This window comes from Gekko japonicus, unplaced genomic scaffold (genome assembly GCF_001447785.1).
Source record: "Gekko japonicus isolate JY-2015 unplaced genomic scaffold, Gekko_japonicus_V1.1 scaffold2432, whole genome shotgun sequence".
Classification (NCBI taxonomy): Eukaryota; Metazoa; Chordata; class Lepidosauria; order Squamata; family Gekkonidae; genus Gekko; species Gekko japonicus.
In genome coordinates, this window is record NW_015174345.1 from 81,358 (window position 1) to 104,254 (window position 22,897).

A 22,897-nucleotide genomic window follows, 5' to 3' on the forward strand; every position below is an offset into this window, starting at 1 on the left:
ATAGTTTCTTGTTCTGCCATAAGAATTGTGTCATCAATTTATCCAATTCTTTAAAATGTTTTTGATTTTGGAGAGTAGGAATTGATTGAATAGGAAGATCAATCTTGGTAATATGCTCATTTTAATTGTAGCTACTCTTTCCATTAAGGATATTTGTAAGTTTTTCCATTTTTCCAAATCTTTCTTAATTTCTTTTATAAATTCCATATAATTGTATTTCACCAAAGAGTTACATCTGTTTGTTATATTTATTCCTAAATATTTCACCTTCTTTTGAATTTCCAAGCCTGATATTTCTTCTAAACGTTGGACTTGAGGGTTTTGTCATATTTTTGACTAACATTTTTGTTTTATTACAATTGATTTTCAGTCCAGCCACCAAATCATAGTCCTGTAAAGAGTTTAATAATTGCTTAATAGACTCCAATGGATTCTCTAAAATAAATACCAAATCATCAGCAAAAGTTCTATTCTTCTCCTCTTATTTTAAGGCCTTGAATTTGTATGTCAGCTCTGATCATATCGTTCAATACCTCAAGAGCAAATATAAACAATAATGGTGAGAGTGGGCATCCTTGTCTTGTTCCTTTTTGTATCTCAATATTTTGTGATAAATCTCCATTAATCAAGACCTTTGCTTGTTGCTTAGTATAAATTGCTCTAACCATTGTGTAAAACTCATTGCCAGAATGTGAATTTAATAATAACTCCAACATAAAATTCTAGCTAACACTATCAAAAGCTTTTTCCGCATCTAAAAAGATTAAAGCCATTTGTTTTCCTGGATGGGCTTCAAAATATTCTATCACATTTAATATCATTCTTACGTTACTCCTGAGTTGTCTTTTTGGAAGAAAGCCTGCTTGATCTTGGTGAATTGTTTGAATCAAAACTCTTTTCATTCTTGCAGCCAAAATAGAAGCATAAATTTTATAATCCACATATAAGAGTGAAATTGGCTTTTAATTCTTGATTTCTTTCTCATCAGAATTTTGCTTGTATATCAATTTTATCAAGGCTTCATTCCAAGTCTCTGGTATTTTCCCTTCAGTTACTATGTTTTGAATTACACATTTTACTGGTAATATCAGTTGATCTTCAAATACATACATTTATTTATTTATTACATTTATATCCCACCCTCCCCGCAAGCGGGCTCAAGGCGGCTCACACTACTTGGCCAGTGTGCCAAGATTCATATAAAACATTTAAAACCATTTAAACAATCAGCAAATTTCAATCAAAGTGCATACAGTAGTTATTACGGCAAGATGGCATGTCATATAATACCAAGCTCAAAGCACACCACTCAGCAGTCTCCAGTTCTTTGAGGTGGTGTGGCTCAATCTCAACTGCGGCTGGCCTATGCCACAGATATTAATCATGGTCATTGATGGTAGTGGTGGGTGGCTCCTAGTTGAAGGCCTGGTGGAAGAGCTCCGTATTGCAGGCCCTGTGGAACTGTGCAAGATCCCACAGGGCCCTGATCTCCTCTGGGAGCTCATTCCACCAGTAAGAAGCCGCCACTGAAAAGGCCCTGGCTCTGGTAGCCACGAGCCTGGCCTCCCTGGGGCCTGGGATAACCAGTCGGTGTTGTGCACCCGACTGTAGTGCTCTCTGGGGTATGTACGGGGAAAGGTGGACCCTCAGGTATGTCTGACCCTGGCCATATACGGCTTTAAAGGTAAGTACCAGCACCTTGAAGTGGATTCGGTATGTTATTGGCAGCCAGTGCAGTGCCTTCAGCACCGGCCAGATGTGCTCCCGTTTAGGGATACACATCAATAGCCTGGCATTCTGCACTAGCTGCAGCCTCCAGATTTACAACAAGGGCAGCCCCATGTAGAGAGCGTTACAATAGTCTAACCTTGAGGTGACCATCGCGTGGATCACTGTAGCCAGGTTGTTGCAATCGAGGAAGGGAGCCAACTGCCGGATCAGCCGCAGATGGTAAAAGGCTGACTTAGCAGTTTCTGCTACCTAGGCCTCCACTGCCAAGAAGGGTTCCAGGAGCACTCCCAAACTCCTAACCACCTACGCAGGCACCAGTGGTGCCCCATCGAAGGCCGGGAGCGGGAGCCCCAACCCAGAACCGCTCCAACTCAGGCACAGGACCTCCGTCTTCACCAGGTTTAGCTTCAGTCGGCTCTGTCTGAGCAAACCAGCCACGGCGTGCAATGCCCGGTCCAAATCTTCCCGTCTGGAGCCTGACTGGCCACCTAACATCAAATAGAGCTGGGTGTCATGAGCATACTGGTGACATCCCAGCCCAAACTTCCAGGCATTCTGGGCAAGGGGGCGCATATAGATGTTAGAGCATCGGGGAAAGCACCGTCCCCTGAGGCACTCCACACTCACGCAGGTGCCTCCGGGACTGCTGTTCCCCTACTGCCACCCTTTGTCCCCGACACCTCGGAGAAAGGGAACAAGCCGCTGCAAGGCAAGCCCCTGTATCCCCCCACGTCGGCGAGGCGGTGGGCTAGTAGCTGGTGGTGGACCATGTCAAGTGCAGCTGACGGGCCTAACAACAACAGCACCACCCAACTGCCCCGATCCAGATGCCTCCGGAGGTAAGATTCTGCAGGAAATCCATCAGGGCCTAGAGAGATTTCACTTTTTTTGTTCTTTCAAGGCTTCTGTCCCTTCAGCAAACGATATTGAGTAGTTTAAAATTTTCCTTTGTTCTTCTGCAATTTTTTTACTATTATGTTTTTCCAAACATTCTTTTATTTGTTCTTGTGTAGCTTCTCTTTTTTTGATACAGCTTCTCATAAAACATTTCAATAATTTTTTCAAATGTTTAGGTAATTTCCCCCCCTCCTTTCTCTGAGTATCTTTATATATCTTTACTCCTTTACTTTCCATAGTTTGTATGCCAGCCATCTGGTTGGTTTATTTGCATTTTCAGAGTAATTCTGTTTTGCATAGATTAATTTTTTTTTGCTATTTCTTGAATTAATAAGCAGTTCATTTGATGTTGTAAGAGCTTTAACTTCACTTTTATCTGTTCCTTTGGAGAATCTTGTTTCATCCTTTCTTCCTGTTTTTTAATCTGACCCTTGATTTGGGAAAAATTTTCAGTCTTTTGTTTTCTAATGTATGCAGTTTCTCTAATCATCCAAGCGCCGGCATAAGCCTTAAACGCATCCCAAACAGTTCTAATAGAAATCTGTGGTTGGATATTTTGTTCAAAAAATGTCTGAAATTCTTTTTTGGATTTCCTTACAAATTTTTCATTTTTCAATATGAAGGTATTCAGGGACCATCTATTTTTCTTTGGGGTATCTTGTAATGTGAGCATAATCGGATTGTGAGCTGCAAAAGTTGCTGGTAAGATCTCCAGTTCTATTATGTCATTTATCAAAATTTTGTTTTGAAATAAGTTCTTGCAACAGTTTATAAAATTTCTCCTGATGTTGGTTGGGTGCTATATATATTCCTTATTCTCCTAATTTGCTGCAATCCCTTCTCCATCCCATTTTTATTTCGGAAAAGCTTTCATTTGTTATTTCATGTAAACCCTGACATGCTCCAAATTCAGGGTTTTTTCACTTTTCTTGTCCATATAGAAAAAGCCTATAGTGGCTGGGCAGTGCTGTTTCTGTCTTTCCAAATTTTCTTTCTTACACTGAAATACACTTTTTGAAATAGTATTGTTGTCACCTGATTTATATATAAAATCAAGATTTACCTGGAAACCCACAGCATCAATTTGTGAATATGATCAATATGTACACTCGATACATCATCATATATACAAATCCTCTTTAAAGGGTGAAAGAAAAGAGCTGGAATATGCCAGAGCAACATCCTCCTAGATTCTCATTTCAACATTATTACTTTCCAGAAACAAGGCATCTGGATTTCAGAAGACTCACCTCTAGCTGGAATTTCAGGTGTTCTCTCATGCTCTCAAAGAGGAGGAAACAAACTCGAAGGGAAGCTGAGTATAAATTGAGTCGCTCCACACTCAACAACTGGGGAAGAGATAGAAGTCAGAAGACGGTTAGCACAGAAATACTTTTCTCCTCTGCAGAAAACAATCCTACCCTCAAACCCCAGATCATAACACATGGGGGGGGGACCCCAACTCTTTGAGCCTGTGGGCACTGGTGGAATTCTGATGCAGAGTGGTGGTGGATGCAACCCCGAAAGGGCTGCCACAGAAGGTGGAGCCCAACACGTAAAGGGCTCATTACACAGAGTGAGTCAAGGCAATCAACAGGATGGGACATTCAGTAAACAATTAAATAGGGTTTGAGCTGTAGAATCAACCAGACAGAACCGAAACAAAGCATAAGTGTTAACATAACATATTAAATGATGCAAAATTACACAACAGAATCCAACTTACAGCAAAATATATACAGCAGCATAGACCCCAGTCCCTAATAATTTGTCCACGTAACTTTGTGAATCGTTTTGTACAGTGCTACCCTACCGATTGCTTAGGAAAGTGCTCTTGAATAATTCAGTTCTGTATAGTTTGCAGAAAGCCAGGAAAGTGGGACTTTTCCTGACCGCCTCAGGTGGACTGTTCCATAAAGTGGGGGCCACAACAGAGAAGGCGCGCGCGCGCACGCGTGTGTGTGTGTAAAGGGCAGTTACCCCCCTGTGCCCACGTGCAGGTTGGGACCTGGAGGAGGTGCTGCTTTGATGAGCAAAGCTGTCACAGGGGGAGAGATGGTCTTGCAGGTAAGAGGGTCAAGGTTAAGAAGGGCTTTGTATGGGATAGCCAATACTTTAAATGTAGCCTGGCAACTGATGGGCAGCTAGTGGAGTAGCTGCAGAACTGGGGTAACGTGCACAGTCCATCCAGCTCTCAGTAGTTGAGCTGCTGCATTCTGCACCAACTTGAATTCCTGAACTGATTTTGAGGGAAGACCAATGTCTAGTCTTCGTATCACAATGGCATGGATCCAGGTGTCTGGATCAGCTGTATCAAGGAAGAGGAAGAAGAAGTGGAGGAGATTGGATTTATGCCCCGCCCTTCACTCGGAGTCTCAAAGCGGCTTACAAACTCCTTTCCCTTCCCCTCCCCACAACAGACACCCTGTGAGGTAGGTGAGACTGAGAGAGCTCTGACAGAAACTGCTCTTTCAAGAACAGCTCTGACAGAACCATGGCTTGCCCAAGGTCAACCAGCAGCTGCAAGTGGAGGAGTGGGGAATCGAACCTGGTTCTCCCAGATTAGAGTCCATGCACTTAACCACTACACCAAAAGGGCCATTTTCAAACTAGGCTGAGTCGGAAGAAAAGCTTTTTTCCAACTGCATTAACTTGTTCCTCCAACAATAATGTTGGGTCCAGTATAACTCCAAGGCTCTCAACTGAGTCGGCAACAGTCAGCTGAAGTGGGGAGCATAATGACATTTAAGACCTTTGCCTTCCCAACCAGCATTACCTCTGTCTTTCCAGGGTTTAGTTTTAATCTGTTCACTCTTTGCCATTTAGCCACAGCAGCCTGGCAGCGATTTAGGACCTCTACTGCATCACCGGGAGATTTGGATAAGGGTGTGTGTGTGTGTGTGTGTATTTATGTACATATATATGCATCATCCACATGACAGCCAATGCCAAAACTACAAATGATTTGGCCTAAGGGCTTTAAATAAAGACTGAGCAGCACAGGGGATAGAATTACGTCCTGTGGGACCCCCCAGAATAGGTTCTCACACTGATGATAACTGGTCTCCAATGGCAATTCTTTGGACCTGGTCCATGAGGAAGGATTTGAACCAGTCCAATTTACATCTCCTGATGCCTGCTTCTGCCTCCAGGTACCTCAACAAGATGGTATGGTCCACTGTTTCACAAGCAGCAAACAAATTCAAAAGGCGCAACAAGAACCTTTATCTACATTTAGATGGAGGAGGTCAACTAAAGCCATCTGGGTCGTCTCTGTCCCATATCTCAGTCTGAAAGCTGTCTGAAAAGGGTACAGAGCAGATGAGTTATCCAAGAAGGCCTGGAGTTGATCTGCTACTGGCTCTCTCAATCATTTTGCCTAAGAAAGGCAGATTAGAAACAGGGTGATTACTGGCAGCATCATTTATCTGTACAGATGGCTTTTTTTAGTAGCAGACAGACAACAACCTCTTTGAGTGGTCGAGGGAAGGGGCCCTGAGATAATAGATAGAATTCATGTATGTGGTCTTTATATGATTTTAGGAGCAAGGAATAGACAAGGATTCAGGGTACACATAGATCCCAGGAACTTGTCAACATCCATCATGGAAACTGCGTCAAAGTGGTCCATAAACAGAACAGGCAGTATATTAGGCAGTTCTTCTGGTGGACCTATGTTATAGGCAGCATCTAAATCAGAGCGTATTCTTGATATTTTATCAGCCAAGGGGGCAGGAACCACTGCAAAAGTACCACAACTAACTTATCCTGATACAATGAAGGCTCAAGTTTAGGAGAGAACAGATGCTGCGTTACCTTAAACAACTGGGATGTTTGTGAATCAGCTGCTGCTACAATCACAGAGAATGCACCAGTGGGCTGGGTTTCACGCCAAGGATGGGAGAGGTCGCTATGGGGTGGTCTTGTTGATTGCTTCAAGGAGCTTCAGATTCCACACTTGTCCTGCAACCTCAACTGAGTGTGTGTGCGTGTGTAAACCTAAACCCCCCCTCCAGCATTCTGGGAGCCAACAGGATTCATGGGCATTTGTGATCAGACCATTTTAACCAGACCCCCTCTCCTGCTGTGTGCTGGGAGCCACACTGACCTTGGTTTTGAGTAGGCAGCAGTCAGACCATGGTTCAGGGCAAATCTCTAGCCCTGAAACCCAACCTGTCCTCAAGGATTCAGAGCCAAAGATTACGTCCAAGGCAGGGCTCTCTTTCATGTGTGGGCCAGTCATCATTTTGGAGAGACCCAAGGCAGACAAGAAAGTTGGAAAATCTTGGGCCAGCCCTGGAGAAGTATTCTCGGCATGGATGCTGAAGTCCCCCAGAATGATGACTCTGGGTGTCTCCAACACTACATCTGAGACTACCTCTGCCAATTCAGACAAAGTGCCCTTTGAAGAATCAGGCGACCAGTAAACAAGCAGAATGTCTTACCTATCCCTGGTCCCTAACCTGAGGAGCATACAGTGAATGCTGGCGATGGTCTGCACTGGAAGACTGCGGAAGATAAAGAACTCACAGAGGATAATGGCCCTTCGCGACTTCCGGTTGATGGCAGCACGCTAGGCAGACGCATCTCCCGGACCTCCCGGGGATGCAGTCTGTGCACGGCGGGAAGGAGGGGGAGCGCTGGCCCGTTACCCCCCCCAGGGAGCCTGGCAGAAGGCTCCTAGCCAGGGGAGTTTTGAGGAGTCGCCTCTTCGCCTGCGCGTTGTGGGTGAATTGAGGCACTCCTCTGTCCCAATGGTCCTTCCTGCGCAGTGCCCAAATGGGATCTAGTGACACCGACCGGGGCAAGCGTAGGAGATCGAGCGGGCGAAACAATGCAAAGCGGGGTCGGAAGACCAGACATGAACGTGAGTCGGACTAAGCGAAACGACGGTTAAAGAGAAAAGAAAGCTCCCTACCCCATGTTGAAAAACAGAAAGTGAGGCGGGCTGGGGAGGGACATCTCCTAACCGCATGAACTTTTGAGCGAATCAAGGGGGGGGGGAGCATGTACAATTGTTAGGAAAAACTCACCAAGGCGAGTTCAGGCGTTTGAGCGCATATTCAGAGACTTTCGAAGTATTTCTCAAAGTAAACAATTGAGAAAGATGGCGGGGAAGAGGGCGGAGAAAGAGAAACTTTTGAAATCGAAACTAACGGAGAGCCCCAAACCGGAAGGAACTAACGAGCTGGCAAAGACTTTGACAGAATCCATGCGCCCTCTACTGGACCAGATGAGTAATCTCAAGGAACAGATGTCGAAAATGACTCAGTGCATCACCACACAGCAAACACAGATAACCGAGACACTTAAAATGATAAATGAAACGGCTGAAAAGGTGAAAGAAGTGGACACCACTGCACAAAAGGTGAAAAAGAAAGTTCAAAAACTGGAAAAGCAGCAAGTTTCTACGGAAGATCAACTGCTACAATTACAAATGGAAAAGGCTAATATGATTCTTCGCTTCCAGGGCTTGCCAAAGACAAAGAGAGAGAATCTGAAGGAACTAATGAGTGAAATATTGGCCCCAGTGACGGATATGAAGGTGGAACTCCTGTTAAACGAAATGGATGTGGCCTATAGGTCATATTCAGGATATGTAAAGAAAAATAATCTGCCTGGGGAAATTGTGGTAAGATTCTCGAAGAGGCATGTGAGGGATACAATCCTGAAAGCAGTATCTGGAGCACCCCTAAAAGTGGGGGAGAATACCATCAGAACGTTGAAAGACATTCCATTTGAGATAAGACAAAGGAGAACGAAATATAAATAATTAATTTTTTTTCTACAGACAAATGCAATTGGAGATAGATGGTTAACTCCAGAAGGCGTAACCTTCAAAATCAAGGATAAAAAAGAAAAGATTGACTCTGTCCAGAAAGCATGTGACTGTTTAAGAGTCCAGCTGGGAGGGCCAGTGAAAGAAGGAGAAAAAGGGGAGGACAGTAAGTCCAATGGCGAGCTGGACTCGGAATCTTCCAGGGAGGACTCTCTTTCAGAGAAAGGGGTGGCAGCCCCTAAAAGTCCTTATAAGCTTCGGAAGAGATTAGGCAAGGAGAAGTAAAGGCTGAAGGACTCTGAATTGTGCCTTTAAAAAATGTTGAAGTGAGATGCTTTGGGGTGTTTCTGTTTGACAGTTAAATTTTAAATTTAAGACTTGAAAAAGTCAATGCTAAACTTGACTCAGTTGATAGTAAGATTAACGGGATTAAGACTAAATGTATGGTTAAACTGGTGGGATGATCTCATCTCTTGGGTTTTTAGTCAGTAGTGGGTATCTTTCTTTATCCCATAAATGTAGTCCCCCTTCCCATTTTCTGTTGTAGTTTGTAGTGTTATAAAAAATGCAATAAAAAATCCCCTTTGGGGGCTTAAAAAAAAGATAATGGCCCTTCCAACTCCCTAGGCAACGGTGCATGGTTGATGGAGGACTGGATAACCAGATGGCATTAGTCGGGACAGACACACCACACTGTTGACTTCCAACCATGTCTCTGTTACACAAACCAGGCTGACTTCCTCTTCTTGTAACAGGTCACACAGTTGCATGTTTTTGTGCCTTACTGATCTGTTGCCTGGTTTTGTCCCTTACTAACACTGTTAGTGTACAGGTGAAGGAATTAGGGCCCACTGTGCCATCAATGTTGGGGGGGGGGGTGGATCTTAGATAGGCATCGAGCATCCTTACCACACACTGGCCTTCTCTGATATATCCCACCTCCGTACCTACCAGCTCCCAATGGCACTGAACGACTGCATTCATCAGACTGCCCCACAAATACTAAGAGACCACCCAAACAACCGACAATTGACACACTAGTGACTGCACAGAAACTGTTACATCAGACCAGGGTTTCAGTCATGGTGTACTGATGTCAGCATTATCTAACAGGTGTAGTTCTATGTCAGTAACCGCTATATAACGATGCAATTTGAAAAACCCACTAAGGCAGAACAAACACTGTAGTTGCAGCAGCAGCTGCTGCTGCTGCTGCTGCTGCTGAAACAACAGCATTTTAATCTGCAGAGCCCATCAGAAGCCCTGCTGGGCAAGAGCTCCACCACCTTCCAAAAACAGTTCGTGGGGTCAAGAAAGGTGTCAGCAGGAGCCACGGCATCCCATTGGGGACCCCTCATAAAAAGACGGTCTCAGTTCTATGAGACATTCATGGAAAGGCTGGGGTTTCACACCTAAGTGCTCTGCAAGTACCTGCACCACCCAAACTCACTTGAAAGAGGTAGCGGCATAACTCTTCCTTCACGAGTCCCAGGAGTGATGGGCACTTTGCCACAGAAGCCAGCTCCAGGGCAACAGTGAGCAACTGTAGCCCCATGTGGATCATCACGTCTGAGTTGTGGCGGTCATGTGGGTTAGTGAGGGAGATGAGAAAACGGAGCAGTTCTCGGATGCAAGGCAGTCCATAAGGGACCAGGGCTGTTCCTGTAACAAAACACACAGAACGAGTGAGTCTGCATGCAGAGAGAGAGAGAGAGAGAGAGAGAGAGAGAGAGAGAGAGAGAGAGAGAGAGAGAGAGAGAGAGAGAGAGAGAGAGAGCGAGAGAGAGAGAGAGAGAGAGCGAGAGCGAGAGCGAGAGCGAGCAGCAGAACACGGTAGGCTTGTAACAGTCACCAATTCTCCTCTGGCCCCTTTTTAATCAGTACCGAGAGGCAGCACAGAGACAAGCAGACATGGACCACTGTGGTCCGCGTGTCAGGCCAAGAGGGGGGAGGAGATGCAGATTCCGCTCCCCACTTAGCCATGAAGCTCACTGGGTGAACTGGGGCTGGTCAGTCTCTGCCCAGCTTCCCTTGCAGGGGTGCTGTGACAGGGAATGTGGTCGTCCCCCCCCCCCCACCACCACCACACACACATACAGCACACACACCATGAACTCCTTGGAGAAAAGACAGGACACCGAGTGGGAGGCACACCCACATGCTCACCTTCCTTCTGAGAGCACTGTGTGAAGCGCACCCCCCGGGGATTGACATAGTCCATGTCGTGAACAGAAGTGGAGTCTGAGTGTTCAGCGGCAGAGGTGCACTCCTCTAGAACTTCTGGGATGGACTCCACTGAAGCAGAGGGGGTCTTTTCTCCTGGGTGGTAGTCATTCTTTAGCCATGCAAGTTAATATGAGGGGAAATAAAGTAAATATCAGCTAGCACAAGCAACCCATCCCTTCAACACCCAACACATCCACAGCCAGAATATATTCCAAAGGTCAGCCCTGTGGCCAGATAGCCAGCATCTGAAGCTACAGTACGTGCCGGCCTGCCTGCCCACCCTGTGCCTGAAAAAACCTTCAAGGGGAGAGGCACACTTGAGGACAGAGCTGCCATGGGAAGAGCTGCCTCGGGAACCGCACCTCTACGGAAGGCGCTCTCTGCTCTAGCCCCTTTTGCTGTAGGGTGCTCTGCAGGGGGCAAAGTGAGCAAACGTGGACCACCAGTGGTCTGGGTGCATCTTGTAGGACGTTCACCAAAGCAGAACAAACAAGGTCCACATGGCTGGCTATATGGAGAGCAGCCACCACAGCCTCCGCAGTCCCTTCTTACCCACTGGTCTGCTGCAGCACAGACACACACGGAACCCACAGGAAACAACAACCACACCTGCGCCACAGGGAAGGTAGGGAACAGTGTAAACATAGAAGGAACAGGTAGAAAAATAGATGAAAAATGACTCCGTGTCCACGCAATAGAGTTCATGAGCGTGCTGCTGTTGCTGCGACACGTACAAAAAAACGGAGTGGGGCTTCAGCCCTCTAAGCATGTATCCTGCTTTGGATGGGCAGATCCGGTTCCTAAGCTCTAGAGATCACGGAGAGGTGTGCTCTGCACAAGACTATAATGTGCCTACATTCAGACCAGGAAGGACAACAGGACCGTAGTAGTGTGCCACCTAGAGAGCTGAAATGCAAACAGAGACGACAGAAGCTCACACCTGGGGTTCTGGCTGCTCTCTGCATCTAGGCTCACTTAAAGGCATTGCTGCACAAATTCCCAGAGGGCTGATGGGCTGCAAGTCTGTAAGATCTTCTTTGGAGCTCCTCTGGGAGGAAACCTCTAGGCCACTGTCTGTAGATGGACTGGCTGCGGAAGACGTGTTCTCTGAACTTCCTGATGAGATGGGAGAAGGGACGTCAGCAAAACTGACTCCTCCTGCGTAAGGAAGGACAGCAATCAATAAGCAAAGCCCCGTGATGAGTAAAGACACACAACTAAACAGCACGTGGTCCCCTTCCCATTTGCACATGGATATGATGTTGGACTGCCCCCGAGGAACCCAACTAGTACTGAGCACAGCAGCCTCCCTTCTCACTGGGTGGCATAGCGTGCATCATCATCATCATCATCATCATCATCATCATCATCATCATCTTACTTGAGACGTTTATACACCACCAACCTTTCTGCCACAGCATTAGAGGCAGGTTTCGGTTCAAAATGATGCCTCCACACACCACAAAAGGCAAAGAAAGGGAGGAGGAAACGAAGAAGCACCCGAACCCTTCCTGAGATGCTGGCCAGGACCACCAGGAAAGACACAAAGGAAACTGGTGGGATAAAGGGCTGGTTGAAAGAAGTGAGTCTGTCAGGGGGTTCCTTCCTCTTATCCTTTAGCCACCACTTTTGAACACTCTGCTCTGGAACAAGCTTTGTCCAACAGACATTCACCTATATCTGTTGTTGGGCGGTCAGTCCCACTGGACCCCAGAGGACCTGGACCAGGCGCTTTAGGACGTGGCTGGATGGCTTAGACTGAGCCGATTGAAACTGAATCCCACGAAGACGGAGGTCCTGTGCCGGAGTCAGAGCAGGTCGGGGGTAGGGATCCCACTGCCGCCCTTCGGTGGGGCGCTGCTGGTGCCAGCGCCGAGGGTCAGGAGTCTGGGAGTGCTCCTGGATGCCGCCTTAGCAATAGAGGCTCAGGTGGCAGCCACTGCCAAGGGTTAGCCTTTTACCATCTACGGCTGATTAGGCAGTTGGTTCCCTTCCTCAAACACAATGACCTGGCAATGGTGATCCATGCTATGGTCACCTCGAGATTGGACTACTGCAACGCTCTCTACATGGGGCTGCTCTTGTCCCAAATTCAGAAGCTGCAGCTAGTGCAAAATGTGGCAGCCAGGCTGTTGATGGGTCTCTCCATACGAGAGCACATCAGGCCTGTGCTGAAGGCATTGCACTGGCTGCCAATGGCATACCATATTCGTTTCAAGGTGCTGGTTTTGACCTTTAAATACCTACATGGTCAGAGGCCTGCCCTTTCCCATATGTCCCCCAGAGAGCACTGAGGTCAGAGTCGCAAAATCACCTGACTCTCCCTGGTCCGAAAGATGCCAGACTGGGCATCACCAGAACTAGGGCCTTTTCAGTGGCGGCTCCACACTGGTGGAATGAGCTCCTGGAAGACATCAGGGCCCTGCGGGACCTTTTACAGTTCCGCAGGGCCTGTAAAATGGAGCTGTTCCGCCAGGCCTTCGATTAGTAGCCACCACTGATGAATGAGCTATTAAAAATTGAACTGTTATGGCCCTCATGTTACTGGCATTAAGAACATCTTTGGATACTGGCCTAGCTACATCGGACCACCTTACAGCAATCGCCATCTGCACTTAACTGTATATCATTTGTTTATGAAATTTCATGGTATTGCACTTATGCATCTCTGTTTTATTGTATTTTAACCTGTTGTACACCGCCTTGAGCCTGCCTATGCAAGTAAGGCGGGATATAAATCAAAATTAATATTATTATTAATAATAATAATAATAATTAAAAAAATAACTAAGAGAGAACATTGTAGTCCAACATGATTTTCCTCCTCCAAATAGACTTTTTCTCAAACATCTTTGGTGTAATGAATAAGATGTAAACCTTTTAATTATACTCCTTTTCAACCAACTATAATGGAGGAACAATTTAGGGTACCAACCTCCAGGTGAAACCTGAAATTGTCCTATAATTACAACCGATGATGTCCCCTGGGAGAAATGGCAGATCTGGAGGGCAGACCCGAGGGAACCACATTCCCACTGAGCTCCCTCCCCTCCCCAGGGACCACCCACAAATCTCCAGGAATTTCTCAAGCGGAAGTTGACAACTCTAGTTACTATCCCCTCTCCAAACTCTATTCTCTGTAACTGCCAATCAGGTGTGTTTTTCAATCCAACCATGGCTCAAGACCACTGTTGCTATGGACTTTCCATAGCATCAAAACGACAGGCTCCCATCAGAGGCAGGAGCCAGATGGCCACTCACCGGTCATGTGGCCTGACAGGCCGGTGCCACTGGGAGCAGGCTGCTCTGATCCTGAAGACGCTTTGCTCACGTGGCAAGAGGTCCGTGGTGATCGCTTCTGCTTCTTCCATTTCGACGAGTCACTCATTCCTCCTGCTCTCATCTTCAACTGTAAATATCAAGCACATGCTAAAAAAAAATCTCCTGCAGCCATCCAGTCTCAAACAGGCGACAGCATTCAATGAGGCTAGAGTCCCAGGGTCATGCCAGTTTTCCCCAAGCCTCGTACATTACCTTGTAAATTATTTCAGTTTGTAAGTTGCCTAAAAACTTGTTACCCTGATATTTTAAAGGGAGAACTGCACTAATTTCCCCCTTTATGTATGCACACAGATTAAAAAAAAACATTTTAAGAAGAAAAGTAGTCAAGGCTATTTTTTACATGTTTACTCACGAGCTAAAATCAATAAAAAATTCAACTGCAAGTTCATGCCCTGCCTTCTGTCCCACATAACACACAACATGGGGCGGGCTCCATCCACTCACAATCTGCCCCAAGTCTTTCTCTTTGCAGTTCAAAAGCTTCAGTGAAGCTCAGAACAAGACTACTTGGCAGCAACCTTAAACAGGCCTACTTGGACATAAATCACAGGTCAGCTGTGCACAGAACAGCCACCTTAGATGACAACAGAGGGCAAGGCGAGGGGTGACTTGAGGGGGGGGATGCAGTATGGGTCATAGAAAACAGAAGGGACAGAGGGGCTCCCCCTAACAGAACCTCAGAGCAGCCATCCTCTTCCCAAGATGCGGAACTGGATCTCGGAAGGAAACAATCTACTATTTCCACAGTTCTCTCAGCCCCACCCACCTCACAGGGTGCCTGTTGTGGGGAGGGGAAGGGAAAGGAGTTTGTAAGCCGCTCTGAGACTCCAAGTGAAGGGCGGGGTATAAATCCAATCTCCTCCTCCTCCTCCTCCTCCTCCTCCACAGGGCTTCAGTGGAAGAAAGAGAACCTTGGAGAGGCACCACGAGGGGGGTTCCTTCTGCTCTGAGGTTAGGAGGGCATCTTGGAAGGGGTGATTCCCACCCAGTGCTCAGGGAGGCGGGGCTAGACTCTTCCACGATCTCCCAGGTGGGAGTTGCCCTGGCTCAGTTTGGGTGACAATGATCACAGGAGGAACAGGAAGGTATAGAACAGAGATTTAAAAGAACAACCAGAACAAGTAAGTCACTGTCAGAAGCACTGTTATGATAACCAGAGAAGAGAGATGAGTGGGGTTAAAGAAAGATTAGAGCCAGCAGGCATCTTCCAGTGCAAACTGATTACATAGGTTTGGACAGACTACGGGTTTTGGTAGACATTCCTCTGTTCTTTCTGTGGGGGTTTCTGTGTGTGTGTTTTGTATGGAACCAGGTGCCCTCCTAACTGCAGAGCAGAAGGAACCCGCACAGTATGTATCCAAGGTTTCATTCTCGCTCTGAGGAGGAGGGCATCTTGGACGTGGTGTCCCAGTGATGGGTGGGAACTGATGCTCTTCCACCAACACCTCATATCCTGCAGTACTCTAAGCCCAGAGGCAGCGTTGGCTGAGGAGAAGGAATTAGGTTTGTATTGTCTGACACAGGTCAAGACTGAAGACCCTGTTGCCACCTTGCATTTTTCCTGTTTGGTGTAGTGGTTAAGTGCACGGACTCTAATCTGGGAGAACGGGGTTTGATTCCCCACTCCTCCACTTGCAGCTGCTGGATGACCTTGGGCAAGCCATGGTTCTGGCAGAGCTGTTCTCTCAAGGGCAGTTCTGGAAAGAGCTCTCTCAGCCCCACCTTACTCACAGGGTGTCTCTCTGTTGTGGGGAGGGGAAGGGAAAGGAGTTTGTGAGCCGCTCTGAGACTCTGTGAGTGAAGGGCCATGGGGTATAAATCCAATCTCTTCTTCTTCTTCTTTCCTCCACTGAGACTTGATGATCAAAGGCTGTGGAAGTGGCTGCACTTCTCACTGAGTGGACCGTGATCCCTGCTGGAACTGGAATACCGCTTGCGTTGTAGGCATGGGACATGTGCTGTCAAATGGCGTAGCCGGTGGCTGATCTGGACATCACCTTCCCTTATTTGGGGCTGTTAACAAAATGAAGAGAGAGTTCGTCTGGTGGATTCTGCATGTTGGGGGTAGATTCTGAGAGCCCTCCAGCGGCCTGGGAAGTACCACTCTCTCTCCTTTTCACAGGAATCAGCAGATTCACCTCCCTTCCTTCTGGGTGCCAGCAAAAGGAGGGGAGGTGGATCTCCCTGATTCCTGTGAAAGGTTAATTTCATCTGAGTGACGGAGGTGGGATCTGGCCTTGCCCTGGTGGAAGACACACACACGCGCGCGCGCGCAGGCCTTTCCTGGCTGACACGGCTCCTGGTTTCAGCCTTCCCCTAGCTGAAATCACTCTGCTATGAGAAATGGTTTTCATGTGCAGCCATTTTAGGGAGAGCCTCTCTTAAGTCGAAAGGAGGGTTAGCAAGAACTGAAACAACCATATATAGTCTCCAAAAAGGCAATCTGTAGACCACAGCAGGGTAGATCTGTACAACCCCTTGGAGAAAGCAGAAGATATGAGGACATCTTACTGGAAGAAGGTGAGCGTTTCCCTGACAGCTCTAAGTACCAAGGCACTGATGTCCATCGTCTTTTCCTTTGATATCTCTGTGCCTTGGGCTGGACATTTGAGCAGTGATGCTGCCCAGCCAGAGAGACTTGCAGTCTGAAAAGTTGTGGGATGTGGTCGAAGACAGAGGATTGGTCCCATCTCAGCTGTAGGGGTCAGCCCACCAGACCATCTTCCATCTCGAGAGCCCATTTCAGGTTTGGGACAAAGCGACTCCTCCGCAGGATCTCTAGTCAATTAGAGCTGGAGGAACCACCACGGAGGTCCAAGCAGGCCATCAGGCTCATGGACCTGTCCCTGTGCAGGAGGTTATTAGGCCCTGGAGGTGTGTTGGGGACCTCAGCTGGACCCTCGTGGCTCTGAACAGATCTTTTGACCAAGTTGAAAATCCTGGAGGCCTTGTCTGCTGGGCAAGGGGGTACAGCATATTTTGGCATATTTGTCTATGATGACGCTGAGGTGTTGCAGCCCCTGCGGTGGGCTAAGACTGCTCTTTCCTTGTTCAAAGTGAAGCCATGGACTTCCAGGAGCTGAATGGTTCTGAGGGTGTCCCTGATCACCAGCTCCCAGGTGGGAGAACAGATCAGGCGGTCGTCAGATAAGAATGGATTTAGTTTCCTTGCTGGCAGATAAGGGTCACTAGAACTATGAGGACCTTGGATAAGACCCAATAGTTAAACACAATAATTCAGTAGTTAAAAACAGTATAATTTAAAATAGGTAGCACTATCAGTTGAAGTGCAGTAAGCTCAGAAGCTGGAGCCACTGGGCCTCTAAACTCTTCTCAGCCTGAGCCTCATACAGATGGATGGAGAGCTTCAGCAAGGGAGGCCCCCTTGATTGGACCCCCGCCACCTCATCCAAAGCCCTGGTGGGACAGCACCCTTTTACAGGCCATGCAGAATGATAGGAGGTCCCACAGGGCCCTGATCTCAAGCGGGGGCACGTTCCACCAGGCCAGGGCCCCTTCTGCCCGAGGCTAAGCAGACATCCTTTGGGCCGGGGACAACCAGCAGATGTTGGCTGGCCAAGTGCAAGGCTCTCCGGGGCACATATGGGAAGAGGTGGTCCCTCAGATATGTCAGTCCCAGGCTGTGCATGGCTTTAAAGGTCACAACTGACACTGCTAGGGATGGGACATAGGCAGGAAGAGGTCTGAGCATTACCCTATATCTGGCCTCTTTCATTCCATTTAGTGGGATGCATCCTAGTCCCATCGCTGTGTCTGCCCCCACCCCCCTATTACTGGTATCCCCAAACCCTGCATGACCTCCCCTGCTCGATGTTACCTGCCCAGAGATGGCCCAGCTAAGCACCCAGCAAAGAAGATCAAATTAGGTCCTAAAATGGTGCCTACCTGAAATCTACTAACTACTCTCAAGAATCCAACCCTTTCCTCCTTCCCTTCCCTTCCTCAACCTATCAACTCACCTACTACCACAAAAAAATTACCAAGTTGATTAATAGGACATATAATATATTTCAATCAACTTAGATAGTTCAATTAATTTGATTAATTAATCATAAAATTCTTGATTTAATCAGACCTGAGTCAGATTGAGGTGACAAGAGAGGAGGTCCTAAAACTGATAGACAACTTAAAAACCGATAAATCACCAGGCCCAGATGGCATACATCCGAGAGTTCTGAAAGAACTCAAATGTGAACTTGTGGATCTCCTGACAAAAATATGTAATCTCTCCTTAAAATCAGCCTCCATTCCTGAGGACTGGAAGGTAGCTAATGTCACTCCCATCTTTAAAAAGGGTTCCAGAGGAGATCCGGGAAATTACAGGCCAGTCAGTCTGACGTCGATACCGGGTAAATTGGTGGAAACCATTATTAAGGAAAGAATTAGTAGGCACATAGATGAACAAAACCTATTGAGGCAGACTCAACATGGGTTCTGTAAGGGAAGATCTTGTCTCACTAACCTGTTAATGTTCTTTGAGGGGGTGAACAAACATGTGGACAAGGGGGATCCAATAGATATTGTTTACCTTGACTTCCAGAAAGCTTTTGATAAAGTTCCTCATCAAAGGCTCCTAAGCAAGCTCAAAAATCATGGGATAAAAGGACAAGTCCTTTTATGGATCAAAAACTGGCTAATTAATAGAAAACAGAGAGTGAGTATAAATGGGCAGTTCTCCCAGTGGAGGGGGGTAAGCAGTGGGGTACCACAGGGATCAGTACTTGGTCCACTGCTTTTTAACTTGTTCATTAATGATTTGGAGTTGGGAGTAAGCAGTGAAGTGGCTAAATTTGCGGATGATACGAAGTTGTTCAGGGTGGTGAAAACCAGTGAGGATTGTGAGGCACTCCAAGGGGATCTGTCAAGGATGGGCGAGTGGGCGTCAACATGGCAAATGGGGTTCAATGTGGCCAAGTGCAAGGTGATGCACATTGGAGCCAAAAATCCTAACTATAAATACACGTTGATGGGGTCTGAACTGGCAGAGACAGATCAAGAGAGAGATCTTGGAGTTGTAGTAGATAACTCACTGAAAATGTCGAGACAGTGTGTGACTGCAATAAAGAAGGCCAATGCTATGCTGGGGATTATTAGGAAGGGTATTGTAAACAGATCAGCCAATATCATAATGCCGCTATATAAATCAATGGTGCGACCTCATCTGGAATACTGTGTGCAATTCTGGTCACCACACCTTAAAAAGGATATTATAGCTTTGGAAAAAGTGCAGAAAAGAGCAACTCGAATGATAAAAGGGTTGGAACACTTTCCCTATGAGGAAAGGTTAAAGCGCTTAGGGCTCTTTAGCTTGGAGAAACGACGACTGAGGGGTGACATGATTGAGGTTTATAAGATTATGCATGGGAAAGAGCAGGTAGAGAAAGAGGTACTTTTCTCCCTTTCTCACAATACAAGAACCCGTGGGCACTCCATGAAATTGCTGAGCGGTCGGGTTAGAACGGATAAAAGGAAGTACTTCTTCACCCAAAGAGTGATTAACACTTGGAATTCACTGCCACAGGAAGTGGTGGCGGCTACAAGCATGGACGGCTTCAAAAGGGAATTAGATAAGCATATGGAGCAGAGGTCCATCAGTGGCTATTAGCCACAAGGTATAGATAGGGACTCTGGGGCAAGTGATGCTCTGTCATCTTGGTGCTTGGGGGGGGTCAACAGTGGGAGGGCTTCTAATGTCCTGGCCCCACTGGTGGACCTCCTGATGGCACTGGTATTTCTGGCCACTGTGGGATACAGAGTGTTGGACTGGATGGGCCTTTGGCCTGATCCAACATTGGCATCTCTTATGTTCTTATGTTCTTAGTAGGGAATTTTTTCAAAAAGCAAGCTAGGGGACAAATATTATTATTACCTCGCTATCTCCCTCTAACCATATAACCCATATAAAACAACCCTATAAACTGATCATTAACAATATACAATAACCCACTTAATCAATTTATAAATTAATCTCATAACTTAATTCGCAGGGATATCTAGCATACATTAGATCAAGGAACAGATAATACAAATACTTAGTGGGTATCAAATTCACAACAGTCAGACCAGCTCCGATGGCTACGGTCTCTCTGGAACTTAGAGCCACCCGGACACTGCCTGTCCATTCCCAGCAGTGAGTTGTTGCAGTGGGTGGTAGTCTTGTTGGAAAGCAGTAACAGGTCTGCGATCTTTCAGTGTCTTCGTTGCAGCCCCTTGATCCAGAGTAGATGACAGAATGGGAAGGTAGTTTTGCAGAGCAACAATGGCCAGTCCGTGCCTCTCTTATTCTTCATGCTCACACGGCCTCCGGTCCCTCAGTTCTCCACTGCAACTGCTTGGCTTTCATCCAACCCTAGCTTAGGAAGGAGACTGAAGCCAGCTTGAATCTGTGCTAAAACAGAGCACAGGACTCTGGAGGTGCAAAGCAGAGCTAGCTCGAAGTTGTTTTGAGTCAGGTTGCTGGACTCTGAAAGCGTTAAGTCGTGAGCACCAGACTCGGGGACTACACGAAGTCACCTGAAGGCATTTACCAACCACAACCGAGTCCATTCGCCTCAGCTCATCTACTGTTCTCCCTGGAGAAAATCCCCTCATCGGTGACCTCTCGAATGCAGGAAAGCTGGCTGGAGTCATATGCAAGGCCCAGGAGGTAGCAATCTCACGGGTCACTAGGCCAGCTACCGACAGCCAAGGTCTGGCAGGAAAGCTGGGAAAATCCATGGCTACATGGGCATCGTCCAGGCTGCTCAGCAGAAGCCCGGCAAGTGAGCTTTCCAAACCATTCCCTTCCGTTTTCCAAGGAAAATTCATTGGCAGCAGATCACGAGCACCGACTTCAGGTAAAAACCAGACCGTTTCCCACTGAACTCTGCTGCCACTGACTTTCCGCCAGGGCCAGTTCCTTCCTGTGACACAACACGACATACACAAACTTCAGTCCAGATCTGCTTGGCTTGACAAGGTCAAGGGTGGAGTCGGGGCACAGCAGATTCAGGAGGAGGCATGGCCCCTCCCACCCCTGCCTAGCTACGGGCCTGGGAGAAGCAACGGTGGCTGACATCCCTACGTTGGAGGTTGGCATCCCTACATCCAAGTCGGGGGTTTAATAAATATTCCACATACCTACTATTCTCTCTTTCTCCATTGCATTGTGCTAACCTCATTAATGTGTTTGCTTATTTTCTTTGAACATCCGATGCCACTGCCATATCACAAACGACTTACAAAACTCCTCTCCTTGTGATACTAAAGGGAAGAGGCTGCTGTTAGAGAAAAACAAGTCAACCAAAGGCCAAGAAGGGCTTCTTCACTGCTCCAGAATAGAAACAGGAGAATGAGCCAGCTGCTTAAACTGTCTTCCCTCCAGAGGAGAGTCATCAGGAAGAAAGCCTGGTGCGGGGAAGGGAGGCTAGCAACTGGGTCTTCACCACAACGCAGGGACTGTAGTCCAACCCCCAAAATAGGGAGCACTAGAAATCTGCCACAAAGGAAAACTATCAGAAGGGAAAGGGTTAAAATGTCCCGCCATCAGTCCTTTGGATGCATCTCTCTCTCTCTCTCTCTCTCTCTCTCTCTCTCTCTCTCACTCACACACACACACACACACACACACACACACACACACACACACAGCAATCTTAAGTCTTACTGGTGGGAGATCTGAGACTGCAATCTTAAATACTGGTTTACCAAATTTAAAGTTTGACTTCCCATCTTTCTAAAACCTCTGAATTGAAATGTACTTTTGCTTGTTATAAAATGGATTCGGAACATTCCCGTTATTGAAAAAAGTTCTGAACATTTACTTCAATTCATCTGCAACCATTTATCCCAGAGAACCCTCCTCTCCCTGCAAATATATTGTTGTTGTTATTGTTCAGTCGCACAGTCAAGTCCGACTCTTTGCGACCCCATGGACATCACGCCTGGCCCTCCTGTTTTCGGTTGTGCTCCAGAGTTTGCTTAATTTCATGTTCATTGCATCGATAACACTATCTAACCATCTCATCCTTTGCCGTCCCCTTCTTCTTTGACCTTCAATCTTTCCCATTATCAGGGTCTTCTTCTACAGTGAGTGCTCCCTTCTCATTGGGTGGCCAAAGTATTTGAGCTTCAGTTTCAGTATCTGGCCTTCCAGGGAACAGTCAGGGTTGATTTATTTTAGGATTGACTGATTTGATCTCCTTGCTGTCCAGGGGACTCTCAAGAGTCTTCTCCAGCACCATAATTCAAAAGAATCTATTCTTCGGCGCTCGGCCTTCCTTATAGTCCAACTCTCACAGCCATACATGACTACTGGGAATACCGTCCCTTTGACCATAAAGACTTTTGTTGGCAGGGTGATGTCTCTACTTTTTATCATGCTGTCTAGGTTCGCCATCGCTTTCCTCCCAAGTAGCAGGCGTCTTTTAATTTCATGGTTGCTGTCACAGTCTGCGGTGATCTGGGATCCCAGGAATGTGAAGTCTGTCACTGCTTCCGTGACTTTCCCTTCTATTTGCCAAGGAGTGATGGGGCCAGATGCCATGATCTTAGTTTTTTTTGATGTTGGGTTTCAAGCCAACTTTTGCACTCTCCTCTTTTACCCTAAGCAAGAGGCTCTTTAGGTCCTCTTCACTTTCTGCCATTAGAGTGGTATCGTCTGCATATCTGAGATTGCTGATTTTTTTCCCAGCAATCTTAATTCCGGGTTGTGATTGCAAATATATATAGATAACTTCAATTGGCAAGACAAGTCATGCTGTGGAGGCCATGGGAAGGGGGAAAGGTCCAAGAGACCTGTTAGGAGATAAAGTTGGGGCTTCTTTGGGTTGCTAAAAGAAATAAAGGTGTTGTGGGCTGGACAGAGAAGATACCAAGTTATTGGCCAGAATCCCTCTTTAAGTTTAAGATTATGAAGAAAAG

General features: G+C 46.8%; 1 protein-coding gene across 4 annotated transcripts in view; it reads right to left on the minus strand.

Moving 5' to 3' along the window:
- The window catches only part of GBF1 (golgi brefeldin A resistant guanine nucleotide exchange factor 1), a 209,099-nt gene that overhangs the window by 75,389 nt on the left and 110,813 nt on the right, over positions 1 to 22,897 (minus strand). For all 4 annotated transcript variants that reach the window (XM_015424302.1, XM_015424301.1, XM_015424300.1 and 1 more), the window contains 5 exons: positions 13,895 to 14,042; positions 11,574 to 11,791; positions 10,574 to 10,742; positions 9,858 to 10,069; positions 3,879 to 3,977 (listed from right to left, as the gene is read on the minus strand). In XM_015424302.1, coding sequence (XP_015279788.1) covers positions 3,879 to 3,977; positions 9,858 to 10,069; positions 10,574 to 10,742; positions 11,574 to 11,791; positions 13,895 to 14,042 — 846 coding nt within the window. The remainder of the gene's footprint in view (positions 1 to 3,878; positions 3,978 to 9,857; positions 10,070 to 10,573; positions 10,743 to 11,573; positions 11,792 to 13,894; positions 14,043 to 22,897) is intronic.